Source organism: Taurulus bubalis (genome assembly GCF_910589615.1).
Source record: "Taurulus bubalis genome assembly, chromosome: 8".
Taxonomy (NCBI): domain Eukaryota; kingdom Metazoa; phylum Chordata; class Actinopteri; order Perciformes; family Cottidae; genus Taurulus; species Taurulus bubalis.
Genome location: NC_136596.1, coordinates 19,754,580 through 19,770,312, shown reverse-complemented (window position 1 = coordinate 19,770,312; position 15,733 = coordinate 19,754,580). Strand labels below are relative to the sequence as shown.

The following is a 15,733-nucleotide window of genomic DNA, read 5'->3' as shown; positions in this document are numbered from 1 at the left end:
GTCTCTGTCCAGCTGTAAGGGCTGGATGCTGAGACAGAAACAAGACCTGATCTGATTATAAGTGGTAGAATGACAGTAATCTTGTTACACCTGAGTAATACACATACGATTACCTCATTCAAACCATTTGAAAGACTTTGACAGAAAAAAAAAACTAAAAAGAAAACTAACTTTAGCATATGTTCAAGCCTTAGTGGTTACCTGTAAGAAGGGTGCAGACATCATAGATTTGGGAATGAGTATCGGCTTCATGTGCTGGCCGCCTGTAGAAGCATTCACGTGTGTTCCTCTGTACATCTCGCTCACTTGCTGACTAAGTCCACTTTTAAAGCCTGCCAAAGGCAACATGCAGCAGAACATCGCCGTATTACAGATCTGTGATGTTAATTAAGCAGCACATTTTAATCATAAAACTCTTTACTGAAAAGTATTTATCATGCCTTTCATATATTAGTAAAAATGTAATACTTTTAAAACAAGGTTCTCGGTTGTGCATCCACATGAGCTGTTTCTCTGATGTGAATTGACCTTTTTTTTTTTTTTTTTACTATTGAGCAACATAGCACATACTGGGACTGTATGTACAATGTTGAGGTTCTTGTACTTCTTATAATGCTATTTCAGAGGTAGTTCAGATATAGTTGCTAGTTATTTTTCAGAATATTCTACTTACAAACTTTCAAGGCTTCTGAAATATACATTGTTATAAACTACCAAACTGATTATAAAGTAGTTATATGTGTACAAAAATATAAAAGGGGCCACTCTGCAAAATACTTGCAATTTGCTCATAGTTCCTTTGTACTTTTATTGAAGAATTCAGGACTTTTACATGTATTAGCTTCCTGTACAAAGTTAAAAGATCTGAATTCTTCTTCGATAGCCAGAAACAACAAAAGCAGACTATTACTGTGACAGTGTTTTAGATTAGTCACCAACTTGAAAGGAAACACCTACTATATATTTTAGGTACCATTTGCATTTTATATAATCATCATTTGCGTTTTATATAATTTATTTTGTAATTCAATAATGAAAACAATAGGTTTATTCATGACAAGTTCACATTTTAAATGAAATACTGTATAAACTCACTCTGTGTGCATCTCTGGTTAGACTCTGCAGACCTACACAAAAAATGGAATTAAAGAATTTCCCAATTTAAAATATATCAATGCATCCTCCTCATTCATCCATTAAAGACTAAAACTCATTATTGTGGTCTTACCGCATTAAGATGTGACCGCTTCCATTTTTTAACAGGTTTTCTTTTTTCAGCTGCTCAACAAATGTAACCCGCTTCCTCATTGTTACTTACAATCCCAATATTTCCCGTTAATTAGTCGGAGAGGTTTCTAGCATCTTCATCAGCTCAGTATGTGTCGCAGACAGCAGAGCCTCTGAAGGGGAAATGAAGCCGGCCCTGAAATCTGACACTATTCCCAGGGTTCCAATTACAGAGCAGTGGCCTAATATACTTGAACCCAGTGTGTTCTCATCTAAAATGTAAAACACAAACTCAATTACAGGCCAATCTGTTTACACACTTTATTGAGCATCATGTCCAATATACATTGCATTGACACAAAATGAAAAAAATTATTATAATAATGGCGTTGGGGTGGATTACCTGGACACACCATTTTCAGAGCGTATTGCTTAATGACATTTCAAACGCACCGAATCTGTGCAAATACAGTGAACACCGGTCAGAGGAGGTCATGGTAGGTTAGAAAATTCTGACTTAAAAAGGTAATGTCAACAGCAGTTATGTGATCATAAAGTCTACAGAAACCTACTAACTGTACACATCACATTCACCCAGAATGTACTAACAAATGGTATTATGTCTTAACGTACCCAACTCCTTCAAACCTGATTGCATGCGCCAAAAGATGGTTGAGCCATTTTTCCAATGTCAGTCACAGACCATAATCATGTATAACATAATTCAGAAAAGATGTCATAATGGCTTAACGGTCAGCAACACCATCGATGAAAGTGAAACAAATTAAGCCGATGGTTTCCAGACTCCACCCGAACACGACTGTGTATATTCTTCAAAAAATAAAACCTAAATGCAGGATTGTGTTCATTTTCTCATCAGAACACCGATTTATACTTTACTAAGTGGGGAGTTAACTTCAAGTCTCTATCAAGAATTCCAACCCAAATTCAGTGATTAAGTAAAAGGTGATAAATATTATCTAGGTATGAAACAATCAGAACTCAAGATGTTGATAGAATTAAAGAGCTTTACTCAACAATCTACCCAAAGTCCTGCAACTTATCCATCATCCTTTACCCACACGCTGATCGAGAGCCGAATGTGCCGCAACAAAGTAAGAATGCCTCGCCTAATTCTACGATGGAGCCCCTACAATTCCCCATGTTTATAGATTTAAGAACTCAAACAACCACAATCCTCGTCAAAATGTATTAACCCTTTAAATGGAGGTGAGTTTAGATGGCAGTTAACGATTACACGCGTGGACTGTATTTGGTTGTCCGTGATTTATATTAACAACATCGCGAAAAGACATCGGACCATGTGATAATCAACAGATATCGCCATTGACCACGAGGGCCACATGTTAAAAGGAACATTAGAGGTTTACAGTACTGATTGTTAAGCGAGACCCTGATTTAGTAGTCTAGTTTTATCCTGAGAAGTTGGCACAAACCTTCTGTTACCATTAGCTATGCTTGTGCAAGTCAATACATAATAAAACCACAACTCTTAAATCACTGATTAAGCCATTCCATTTACATCTACAGCGAGCAATGATACACGACAGAGCTGTTTGAGGGGATCATGCAGATTTGAGAGTCGTGGCTTTATATCTCTTAGATGTACACTAGCATGAGAAGACAATGCTAGCAGGAGGCCTTTTCTCAGAAAAATAAAGACTGTATGAAAATACTATAAAGGTTCTCAACCTGTCCCTCGAAACAACAAGCAGACTGTGAGGAAGTGAAGCCATCGAAAGGCAACAGTGATTCAATGACAGTGTTGAAAGTAATCACATCTATCGACAGAGATTTGTTGGGCTGACATTAATCTGGTGGGAAGTCTTCAGTAGGGAGGACAAGTGATGACCTAATGGTAACAGGTGTTTTGTTTTACACAGTCTTTACCACTAAATTGCATAAGAAACCTGGTATAAAGTAGTAACTGTTCAGCAGCAGATAAAAAAGCAAGTTAATTTACAGTAGTGACATATCTTACATCATTAATTTTTTTTCAAAATAAATAAAATTAAATATACAATTCCAGGTAGGAAACGGGTTAATTTCGCTGGTAGGGTTCTCAAATTGGCTCATCTTGTGGAAATAGACAACTGTTCACAGAAACATGGTTGAAGACAACCAATTCCTTTGACTGGCAAAACAAGGGGTGCAAAAGCCTTTTGCGGAAATGTTCCCTCCGAAGGCATTTCCTTTAACTGAAAAAAAAGAACATCATAATTACTATTACTTTTCGTACACGGTTTCACAAATGACTCTTATTACTTAGCTGAAACAACTCAATTAACTTACCCTGGAATTTACAATTGGCTCCTAATCGAACGCCATCTCTTGACTTTTTCTTACACAGCGAGCCACCTTCCTCTTGAATTCGCCGTTAGGGTCCTCTCTCCACTCTTTCTGTGGGAGCAACATCAGATTGTTTTCAGCGACACATCCTCAATCTACTTGTACTGCCACGATAACAAGAAGGAAAAGAGGGTTTTTTTGGGTCAGGGGACGGAGTAACCGGTGTAACTCACGGCTGCGTCCACATTAGCTGGTGAGTCGCTGTTGGGGTCTGCCAGCATGGAGATAACACTGATCATGATCGTCTCTACCGTGTGGATAGGAAGCCAGCGCTCCTCAGGCTTTTCATAACCAAACTTATCTTCTCCTGGCTCGTGCAGAATTGAGATGCAAACGTCTCCGTTCTTTGCAACTGTGAAGAATGGGAGCACATATGTAATGGCAGCCGAAGCAATGTGACGACAGCCTTCATTAAAAATCACATTTCTGCTTAAATCACAATAACCTTTAAAATTATCGCAAATTTAATTTAATTGTCCAGACCAACTGATGGCAATGAAGATTTAAAGTATGTAAACATAAAAATCTGCTGAGCATGTTTACCATTTGGGTGCCAGATTTCGGTGATGAATTTCATCTTTGGAGGCCGTAGTGGATAATCATAAGGGAAGGTGAGGTACGCTTTGAAAAACCCTCCCTCGCTGCAATACAAAGAAGAGCATGGACAAATGAGAAATTATGGGTTTAAAATAGTAATTTATAGATTTTTCAAAGAAAGACATGATTGTCCAAATATGTTCTCACTTACAAAAGGGTATCTTGTGGGCCGATGATCACAACTTCCCATTTATATATGTCATCATCATCTATGAGACCAGCTGAAAAGCCCTCTACGGGGTTCTTGTTGAGCTCTAGAAAAAAAGAGGCAGAGGTTATTTTTTGTACTACAATGAACTAGAAATGAAACAGAAAAAAATAGATAATCATGTAATAAGCCAATTGGTACAATTTGACAAATTAGCACACACAATATTCCATTACAGCTTTTTTATAGAGGGTGTGAAACATGTTTAACAGAAATCCAGGATTTGGTGAATATCAGAACAAAGCTTTGAAACCAAAACTCAGCCCGAACAAAACAACCTTTACGTTGCAAAGTGCAACACGAATGCCTGGGATTCAACTCATATGACAATAAAAACAACCAAGGAAAGATTACTTTTATTTTTTTCACCAAAGAACTGGGAAATGAAATAATTTTGTAACAGGCCTCAACACCAAGAGAAAAAAGCCCAAGTGCTGCAAGAAATGGTCCACAGTAAACACCTTTGGAGAACAATGACAATGCGGAACAGCCATAATGACTTTGCGTTGAAATCCCTGACAATGGTGAGCCGACCTGTGATAAAAGGCACAAATACATCTACGGTGAGCTGCATGTTGGGGGTTTTCCTTTTGTTCACCACTGTAAAGCAGCTGCAGGAGATGTTGAGTTTGCATTCACGACAAATTGATGATACGTTGTAAGTTAACGGCTGCTGATGCGAGTGAATACGTAGTAAGTGTTGTATCGGCCCCTTTATTTAACACCGTGACTTTCAAAAGGCAGAGCATGAATTGGGCTGATTTGACCTCCTGAGCCCTTGTTTCAATGTTCTGACCCAGAACCTTAGAGTTTTTAATATAACAACAAAGCATGTACAATGGGTGCCTCAAAACAATTCCCAGCACTGACACTGATTAATTGACTAAAAGCACTGCTCTATTATGACATTGGTATAATCTGTACATGAGATATTCAGTTTTCAGAGTTTGGCATCGCATCCGAATATTTGACGAAGTAAGAGAAACATTACTTTGGGTGTCTCTCCATTTAAGAGTGGAGAGAATAAGCCACAGTCTCACACCATTGCAAGTTAGTTTAATAAGTATACAGTTTGGCTAATGTTCACTGAATCAAATTGTGGTTTCCAAAAATAATTATTACCGTTGAAGTGAATCACCAACTCGAAGAACCGAATTGAGTCAACCACTGTAAAGCCAGTGATTCACAACCCCACGCGCAGAGAAACCAAAGTAAATCAGTCATGTAATGGGATGTTAAATCAGCGGACGCAGTGCTGGATGGATGCTGTTGTTCAGGACCACAGAACAACCTGAATCCTGTCCAGTCAGTGCGTCCTAACTCTACACTAGGTTATCACAGTAGTTCTAGCTATTCCAGAGCAGTTCACTTGGACCACATTTGGGAGAATAATGTACATGCTATGATGAGATGTTTGGGATGTTGACCCTCATAAAAATGTGAAGCTCAGATATTTTTTCTTATACAGAATAAAGTATTGCCAAGTATGTTGTACATACAAAGAATTTGACTAAGGGGAATGTGCATAACAATAAATAGTGCCATAAATATGGTAAACAAACAAACATAACAGTACTTTAAAACAAGTATACATTATAAAAATAAATAATGTGTATTTTAATAAAGAAAAGATGTGCAAGGGTGTTGAAGGAAATTGACCTGGGCATGTAAGAGTCAGTGGGGGGAATACTCAAAATAGTCAAAGCTGCATTACAGTTTTATGACCTTTTTTGATTTTTGAGGTTGAGCAAAATGTATATGACTGCCTTTTCCTCATTCCTCTCTATGTATGCGTGTGTGTACACGCACGCACACACCTGTACTGTCAGCCAGCTGCACCTGTACATGAGGGGTACTGGTGAGTCCTGGCATTAACGAGGAGAAGAAGAAGAAGAAGAAGAAGAAACACCGCTGCCACCAATCGCATGAATATTGATATTAATAAACGAAGCCAACAGGAGGACTCATCCCTGAGGGCTTCAACACCGAGATGCGTCTCCTCACTAACAGTCTCAGAACATCAGAAACATGAGATATTATCTAATAGAGCACCCCAGTTTGTAATTATAAATTGAAATGTAAAGTAGCAGCATATCCGCGTATGAAAGGCTTGGGATATACATCGCTAACATTAGCAATACGAAAGTCATCAGGGCAGATTAACCCTGGATTGATTATTCCTTTGTTCCGTCCGCTAACTAATGTCCAACTTGCTAGCCCGCTAGCAAGGTCTGCGATGAAGAGTCGGTGTTATTGAGCCACGTAAACTTATTAATATGTATCTCTATTTCCCTCCGCAGATCAGCTACTCGAGGTAGCTGAACTGCAACAATAAAGGAGCCCATTGTTGTTGCCTGGTTAGCTTCCCGAGCTGACTCCTATGGCGTAAACACAGCTTTGCGGGAGCTAAAAAAAAAAAAAAAAAACGCTAACGTTAGCTGCCTTTATAGCAGCTATATTCCTTCACAGTATTTTATTCTTATTACCTGCCAGTTGTTTTCGGAGAAGTAATGCTGATTGTTCGGTCATGGTACGCGGACGTAAATGAAAATCACTTTGTGTCGACAAAATACTGTCCAAATAATAGAGCTAAAGCAGAAATCGAGGTGAGATCTTGCGCTGCCTGCTGCTGATTTCCCTCTGTGTTTTGACACACGGTTCAGCTGCTGGCTGGAGCTGTGCGCATGCGCGTCGGCACTTGACTATGCGCGTGTGTGCGCGTGTGCGTGTTCAAGGCAACCTCTCTTTCTCGAGAAATCAACAGGCACTAACCTTCCTAGTCCTGATTCCTGATCCATTTATTTTAGGACCGTTAGAGTTCAGGTTGTGGAGACAGTTGTGTGATCATCGAAATACTGTAAGGGTCTCCTGAAGGCAATGCTTTGTTGTCTTTTGAGAAATCCAGATGATACTGACTAATTATTCATTTGCTGTGGTTGTTTACTACATGGAGTTGTACTGTGGTTGATGTGATTTGGTTTGTAAAAACGTCTGGCCTTGTGTGTTATAGTTTGGGCCTCTACCTTTCTTATTATCTCACACATGCAGAGAGGAGAAGAACACATCTTCCCAGATCGTCTTGTTTGAGTTTGTCAAATTGTCTTAGTATGATTATCTCAATAACTGTTGATTTGACAAGTTTATTGATGCCAATTATGTTTTGCTGATACCTGTTGAAATAATGATTGGTTAATTTGTGGTATAAAACAGAGAAACAGTATGTCTTAGGAACTGTGGCATATTATATATTAATACTACTACTAATAAGCTTTTTGTCATTGTAAATGGATCACTCCAAATGGTTTTATATTTATGCACATTATTAATATTATGTATTTTAGAATATTCACCTTTTCGATCAAAATACTTGAATGCAAAAGTGATATTAACAGCCATTTTCAGACATGAAAGACACAAAAAAGCGTTGGAAAAAGGATATATGTGTACATTATTTTTGTATTGCAAGTACATTTGTTGAGTGTTTTTGTTGTCCAAAATCAAAATGAAATTAAGTAGCTTCGTATTATCTTCCTAAATAAAAAATATGACTGCAGCAAATACAAAAGCTGCGTTCATAATAATCGGAGATATGTTTGCATCACCCGCAACCCGTCTTAATGAAGAGGAAATAAAATCTATAAGAATCTGTAAAACGTTGATTTCCACTTTTTACATTTTTGCCTATTGTTTTTAAAAAAATCTAAATAATCTAAATAAAAACTCAGTCGGCTCGCACGCAATATGTCACGTTTAGAAGTGTAGTGGATGGAAGTACGAGCTTGTGAAGAGCACCTGAAGGCAGCATTATGCGGAAGGAAGGTTGATCGGCGCCATATTTGATACATCAGAAGCTAGCTAGCGTTAGCTGTTTACAAGCCCAAACTTTTAACTTGAGACGGAAACCTAAAGCAAGCCCTCGACTTAATCCAAGATGAATGTAATCGATCACGTACGGGATATGTCCGCCGCTGGCCTTCACTCTAATGTCCGGATATTGAGCAGTTTGTTGCTGACGATGAGTAATAACAATCCGTAAGTAATGTCCGGGCCGGGTGCGTCTAATTCCTGAAGAGTGCCTCTTCTCTACCATCGTATTGTGTTGTCAGTGATGGCCCAAGGCTAACTGGCCAACAAGACAAACATTATTGATACAATAATGACATTGATTGATTGATTGTAGCCGTAAGGCAGCTCGGGCTTCTACATCAATCAAAGCAGATGTCCGTACCACGTCTACAAGATTACATTACTTACGTTATTTTCCAAGAAATAGTCACATGGAGAGGCTCTTGCAGTTAACTCACAATACCTCCAGCTGTTAGCCGTCAGCTGGAGGTATTGTGAGTTCAGCCGGTCAGAGAGTTTTGAAAAGGAGGACATGTCCCATATATTGTTGATAACGTGCCCATTTCATCCTTCACTGTGTTAAAAATATAGTGCGATGGATTAAAATGCAGTGGCTACGTGCTTTCAAGTTAAAGTAGCGTCACACTGTTTTTGTTTTTCACATTTGAGAATATTCCTCATCAGTTGGTTTTGCCTTTTTAAATGTTTTTAGCAACTTGATTTTCTACAATTTTACTCGGATGTATTTTCTGTATTGTTGCGCATTTAAAGAGATCATGTATGTCTGACGCGTCGCGGGATGTGTGCATTAAAGACATGTGTTCTATGGTGTTGTCTATTCTGATTGGACCTACTTACTGTTTTTTTTAAATTTATTTTTCTTTTATTCAAGAGAGCTTTTCTCACCGGCCCAGAAGTACCAGTTGCTGGTTTACCACGCCGATGCCATCTTCCACGACAAGGAATATCGTAATGCTGCCTGCAAATACAGCATGGCGTTGCAACAGAAGAAGGTGCTAAGCAAAACATCTAAAGTTCGTACTTCTACTGGTGGAGCTGCATCTAACATTCAGGCACAGGTGCGTTCACTAAGACTGAAGCTGTAACACTGACTCTGGTGTGTCCCACCAGATTTCTTACAGATTGCAAGATGAAACCATTGCATTCACTTTCCTTTGCTGTTTTGGATTATTATAGTATCGTACATGGATGTGCACCTGACAAATATACATCCCACTGACTTGGTCAAGTGGCATGCATGGAAATGGAAGAGAAAAAAAAGACAATTATACATAATGTTGTCTTTCAGAGTTTGCCCTCAGAAATTGAGGTAAAATACAAGATTGCCGAATGCTATACCATTTTGAAACTGGATAAAGATGCCATTGCCGTGCTTGACGGGATCCCATCCAGACAGAGGACTCCAAAGGTAGGCTGCTGATCTCATCGTTATTGTAATAAGCTGTTTTCTTCATGCTTTATTTTCCTTTTTTTAATTACTCAGGGTGTTAAGTCAGAGGTGCTGCGCATGTGACTGTGCAGCGTGCACACATGGGACCCAAATGGAAAACAGGCTGGAAAGGGGAGACAGTCAGGATGTTTAGCCACAGCTTTACCTCAAGAGAGACCGAGGTCTGCATTGTGTACACAATGTATCGAGAAATATAGATTATGATGTTTATAAAGAAGTAATCAAATGTTCAAAACTGGAGGAAGGCTGTAAAAGTAATTCACTGTATTACTGTGTATGTACTGTGTGTTACTTCTACATTGATGCATTCAGCTTTTAGGGCAAAACTGTTCTAGTTTTGGTTTCAGAAATGAAAAGACAAGAATCAGAAAAACTGTCATGATCACAATGTGAAGCACAACAAGTAACACCTATCATTCAATTAGCTTCTTTTTTATTTATTTAAAGAAATGTGATCATAATGGATGTCACGGTTCTTTCTTGTTGCAGATCAACATGATGCTCGCTAACTTGTACAGGAAAGCTGGTCAGGAGCGTTCTGCAGTGACGAGCTACAAAGAGGTCCTCAGACAGTGTCCCGTCGCTCTGGATGCAATCATTGGTACATCTTCATCCAATTTTTAACCTGCTGAGACGCTTGTACTTGCTCAAGTCCATCTCCACTCTTGACACATGTAGCTCTTATATGCGTGCGCACACACGCACGCCCACAATATCTCTGCTTGGACTTTACGAGTCACTCGCTCCTGCTGCTCTTTGAATACGTTTTCTTCCTTGTTTCCCCCCGTAGGTCTTCTCTCTTTGTCAGTCAAAGGAGCTGAAGTGTCGTCCATGACTATGGATGTGATCCAGAGTATCCCCAACCTGGACTGGCTCTCTGTTTGGATCAAAGCTTATGCCTTTATACACGCGGGGGACAATCAAAGAGCCATCAACACTATTTGGTGAGCAGAGCAGTAACGTTTTTGATAGAAAGTGACTGAATCATACGGTTCCTTTTTATTGTGACAGACTTGTTTTATTTGATACGTCTCCGTCCCTCCCCCCATCTTGTCTCAGCTCTCTTGAGAAGAAGTCTCTGTTGCGGGACAACATGGATCTCCTGGTGAGCCTGGCAGATGTCTACTTCAGGGCAGGTGACACCAAGAACGCCATTCTCAAATTTGAACAAGCCCAGATGCTGGACCCATACCTCATCAAAGGTGTGCTGCAGTTTTTATGTATTTATTTATTGATTGTCCCAAACTGCTCAAATGTCTGACCGTCATTATCTGTGCCGCGGGCTCAGGACGCTTGCATCAGCTTAACGCTGATAAACAAGACATGGAAACAAGAGACTCTTTGCGGTTTTTGTAAGCCGTCAGTTATGTGGTTTGCACTTGCAGGAATGGATGTTTATGGCTACCTGATGGCCCGTGAGGGACACTTGGAGGATGTTGAAGTCCTGGGAGGAAGATTATTTAATATATCAGACCAGCATGCAGAACCCTGGGTGATCTCTGGGTAAGTCTAGAGTGTTACTAGTGTTTTTTTTTTTTTTTTTTTTTTTAATATATATTTTTTTGCTTCATGAAATATCATTGTCGGGAGTGTTTGTATTCCTTTTTGACTTAGTTTCTGTTTTTCAGTTGTCACAGCTTTTATAGCAAGCGTTACTCCAGAGCCCTGTACCTGGGAGCAAAGGCCATCCAGCTGAACAGCAACAGTGTGCAGGCTCTCCTCCTGAAGGGAGCAGCACTGAGAAACATGGGCCGCGTTCAAGAAGCCATCATCCATTTCAGGGAGGCCATGCGCTTGGCTCCGTGCAGACTCGACTGCTATGAAGGCATGTTTTGTATTGTCTCTATATTCTTCTCAGATGTATTACCCTTCTGTTCTGCTTGCATTGGCCTTTTTAACTATCAATAACTGTCCATTCACAGGTCTGATTGACTGTTACCTCGCATCCAATGGGATTCGAGAGGCCATGGGGATGGCCAATAACATCTATAAGACTCTGGGGGCCAATGCACAAACTCTGACCATCCTCGCCACAGTGTGCCTGGAAGACCCGGTGACTCAGGAGAAAGCTAAAACCCTGCTGGACAAAGCCCTGGCCCAGAGACCGGACTACACCAAGGCGGTGGTCAAGAAGGCGGAACTGCTCAGTACATAAAACAGTTTTTACTATATTTTTGTGGTGACATATTTCCCAGAAATTTAAATGCATTCAATTCCGTAATGTTTTCTTTTGAAGGTCGGGAACAGAAATACGAAGAAGGGATCGCTCTCCTCAGGAACGCCCTGGCCAATCAGAGTGATTGTGTCCTGCACAGAATGCTGGGAGATTTCTTAGTGGCTGTCAACGATTACCAAGAAGCCATGGATCAGTACAGCATAGCGCTAAGGTAACCTGAGATTGCGTTTTTCAGTTCTACTTCTAATCTTGGAGAATACATTGCCATTTCAAGCACATGTTTTATGTACGTTTACATTTCTTTTTCTTTTTCCACAGCCTGGATCCCAATGACCAGAAGTCTTTAGAAGGCATGCAGAAGATGGAGAAGGAGGAGAGTCCCGCAGACGCCACGGTGGAGCTGGACGGTGACGACATGGAGGGCAGTGGAGAGGACGGCGATCTGGAGGGCAGCGACAGCGAAGCAGCACAGTGGGCTGATCAGGAACAGTGGTTTGGTATGCAGTGACCTCGGCCACTGAAGGATACAGTCACTTCCCCCTCCTAACACACCGCAGCCTGTGGGAAGCTTTTGGCCATCGAAGGTCGTCAAACGGCACAACGTGGCCACTGATGCTATTTTCCCAACGTTCTGACAACCTTATTAATCACTTCACCGTGGAGCTAATTGAGCCTCGTTTACTCGTCCATACAGATGCCAATCCAGCCTTACAGCAGCAGTAGACGCTCAACCCCAGAGAAAATAGAGATCCGCTGTTTAACACCATTGGATGACTAAACAATATTTCTCTATTTGTAAATGATCAAGTCATATCGCTGACTCTACTTTGGCTATTTCGTCAGCACTTGTTTCATCTTTGCTGGCAGTCTGAATAAATGCATCACTGTCTGCAATAGTGCAACTACAAGTTAAATATGTTCAAAGTGAGTATTAGTGTATTTAAAAAAGAAAAAGACCTGCATTGGATTTGGGGTTGAGTTCAGTACACTGGAGGACTGTTTCCAGGTAGTACTGGGAAATTTAGAACGATGCAATTGTGAGAAGCAATTGGTGTGACGGGAGATTTTTGCTTGAGTTCTCCTTCACACGTCTTACAGGAGAGACTGGTAATGATTATAATTGTTTTGTTTGAGTCTAACTGACTCTTGTTTGCTGCAGAGGAGACGCGGTGCGGATCACAATGAAGGTTGTGAATTTGTAGCGACTTTACGTCTCTTGACAGGCAAACAGGAGGTCTGTGAAAAAGTGACTATGTATCATTTATGCTGCTCTTTGAAAAGTATAGTCTCTCAATTTGAATTTGTCACAAGAATGTGTCATGTAATGTACAGGCTTTATTATTTTGGTGTGTCGTCTGAGTCTGCCTTTGTGTCAAAAAATAATAACCTTGCGATTGACTCAAGTGTTTAACTACTTCAAGATAACTGTCTATAGTATTTTGTACATATTTTTAAAGTGTATAATAAAATTATGAAACACTCACTTGGCCTGGATTAAGCAGTATTTCTTCTAATTGGGAGACTGCTCATTACACTGAATTATATTGTTGAAATTAGTCCTAATGACACCAGGAGGAACAGCGAATAAACTCTTCATGTATGACAGTTTTATTTACCTAAAACCAAAGTTCATGTGTACAATCATCTCGGAAAACAAAGTACAGCAGTTTGGCAAAATAAATGCCAGTGGAGGGACTGCCTGCCGTTCCCACGTATGAGTCACTGCACGTCCGCGGCAAAATCTGCTCCAAACATGGTGCACATCTTAGTGCAAAGCAAAAAGGCTGTTTAGTTTTTAAATATTCCATAAAAGTATTTCCTTAGGAAAGATGAACAGTTTTTGAGCTTATTTAACATTTGTACTATCTGACGAATGTCTATTCTATTTACCAATAATATACATTGTCTATTACACAAGTCTGGTAAAACAGATGGCCTATTCAGTGGACATGCACAATGGAATATTGTACACAGTAGTAAGAGCTTTGTCTAAAAAGATGGCATGAGAAGTGTATCATAATCTAAGGCTCTTCATGCAGGAGATGGGAAGTCTCATGATGTGGGATTGGCTAGTTTTTAAATCAGACATTTATTCATGGCCATTCTAAAAAAGTGATGTATGAACTTTGAGCCTCTGTCTTCATATTATTTAACTGACATGCAGCTCTTGAAAGATGTGCTGCCCAGAACACACATGCACAACACAAAAGAAAACCAAAGTTTCTGCAAGGAATTTAGAGTAGAGGCGGGCTTACGCGGCCTTTGCTGCAAAGAAAAAGAGAGGAAGAATCAAATCAGTGGACACAAAGAAATATAAAATAAATCACAGGCCAAAGTAAAAAAAACATCTCAGCAGCAAATAATTTAAATCCATCAATAATTATTTTAATAAAAAGAGCAAATATATTAAGGCCATGCCTAAGGCAAGCAGAAGATTAAATCAAGCGACAAATGCAATAACAAAAAAAGATATGTATAAATAAAAATAACAACACCACCATGTCCTGAAATGGTGTTGAGGCACTTAAATGTCAGCGTCTTTGCCAGTTGCCAAAACATGCTGCTGCCATTCAAAAACTAACCTGCACAGCGCCACCGTCAGTTCAAAATGCAAAAGGCTCCTATTTCTACTCAGTGTGTACCTGGCACTTTGTGACATTGAAGGTATCTTTTACTCCTTTTGTACCATTAAAAAGTATTAAATTAAATAAAAAAAAAAAAACTGCTAGTCCTATCAAAAATATGAGCCGCCATTGACGTTTTTCACAGAAGCAACGACAGACGGCAAAGCTGCGCGTTCAACCACATAAAAGATGAGATTGGCTGGCATGCAGGTCAAGGCGTACTCACTCTGCAGGTAAACGGGTGGAAGGCATTGGAAGAAACAACAGTTAGCTGTGAAGCTAAAAAACTCAAAGCACACACTGGCCTGGTATTATTGGAGCAGGCATGCAGAAAGGCTTAGACCACGCTTAGGTAAACTAGTGTAAATGTATGGAGCATCGTGACGACAGCAACAACAACAACAACAAAATCTATACAGAGATTCTACTTTGTGTGGTATGTACAGATATACAGACTCTTCCAATGACCGGTCGTCCATGTTGTGCTCAGTTGATAAGACTTACAGCTTCTTGGTGCTTTTTTACATATTCAAGTACAGTATGTGCACATTATACATACATTATAAAGATGACTTTAATTAAGATGCAAGATTAAAGACTGAAACAGAATCTCAAAAACGTATAAAATTAAAATCAAGAAAAATGTGTTTTCTTCAAGTAAACAAATTTAACAACACTTTATCAAAAATGTCTCTGAATAAATCTGGTAACATATCTTAGTCCTCGCTTCCCTCCAATAACAGAAAAGGAAAATATAGCGTGTGTGTGTGTGTGTGTGTGTGTGTGTGTGTGTGTGTGTGTGTGCTTCGTCTCTACTGCAAAACAAATCGTTGCTTACCTCAACACTTCAATTGATAATCTACAAAAATGGTTAAGACAAATGGGTAAGAATAATCATTAACAGCATTGAGGTAGCTGTGCTCTGCCTAATGCAGAAAATAATGACGACGCATGGAGCTCAAAAATGTCTACAGAGATTCATGCCAGGGCAAATATATTCTTTGCCCTAAAATTAGTATTGTACTATACGGTCTTTAGAATTACATCCATTTACACCCTGCATTCTTGTCCCCAAAGCCCCTCCCAAAAATTACAAAATATGAATTATCATAAAATAGTGTAAATTCTCTGTACAGCTCAAACACAGCTCCGACACGATGAGCACCCCTAACTGTTCGAAACAAGATCAAAATAGAGAAAAGCGTGATGGTAAA

General features: G+C 39.6%; 2 protein-coding genes across 2 annotated transcripts; one reads left to right on the top strand and one right to left on the bottom strand.

The window, feature by feature from the left end:
* Positions 1-2,951: 2,951 nt before the first annotated feature.
* On the bottom strand, positions 2,952-6,931 carry LOC306739664 (ubiquitin-conjugating enzyme E2 G1-like; the record flags this gene model as incomplete). The annotated part of the gene is made up of 6 exons (XM_079221704.1): positions 2,952-3,446; positions 3,541-3,648; positions 3,771-3,949; positions 4,141-4,238; positions 4,346-4,448; positions 6,889-6,931. The coding sequence occupies 5 exons, from the start codon at positions 6,929-6,931 to the stop codon at positions 3,562-3,564; spliced, it is 510 nt and encodes a 169-aa protein (XP_079077830.1). The 3' UTR covers positions 2,952-3,446; positions 3,541-3,561.
* Positions 6,932-8,294: 1,363 nt separating this feature from the next.
* Positions 8,295-13,375, top strand: anapc7 (anaphase promoting complex subunit 7). The gene is made up of 11 exons (XM_079221924.1): positions 8,295-8,434; positions 9,141-9,327; positions 9,558-9,677; positions 10,209-10,320; positions 10,510-10,663; positions 10,779-10,921; positions 11,105-11,222; positions 11,348-11,544; positions 11,642-11,866; positions 11,956-12,106; positions 12,214-13,375. The coding sequence occupies exons 1-11, from the start codon at positions 8,334-8,336 to the stop codon at positions 12,401-12,403; spliced, it is 1,698 nt and encodes a 565-aa protein (XP_079078050.1). The 5' UTR covers positions 8,295-8,333; the 3' UTR covers positions 12,404-13,375.
* The last annotated feature ends 2,358 nt before the right edge of the window (positions 13,376-15,733 follow it).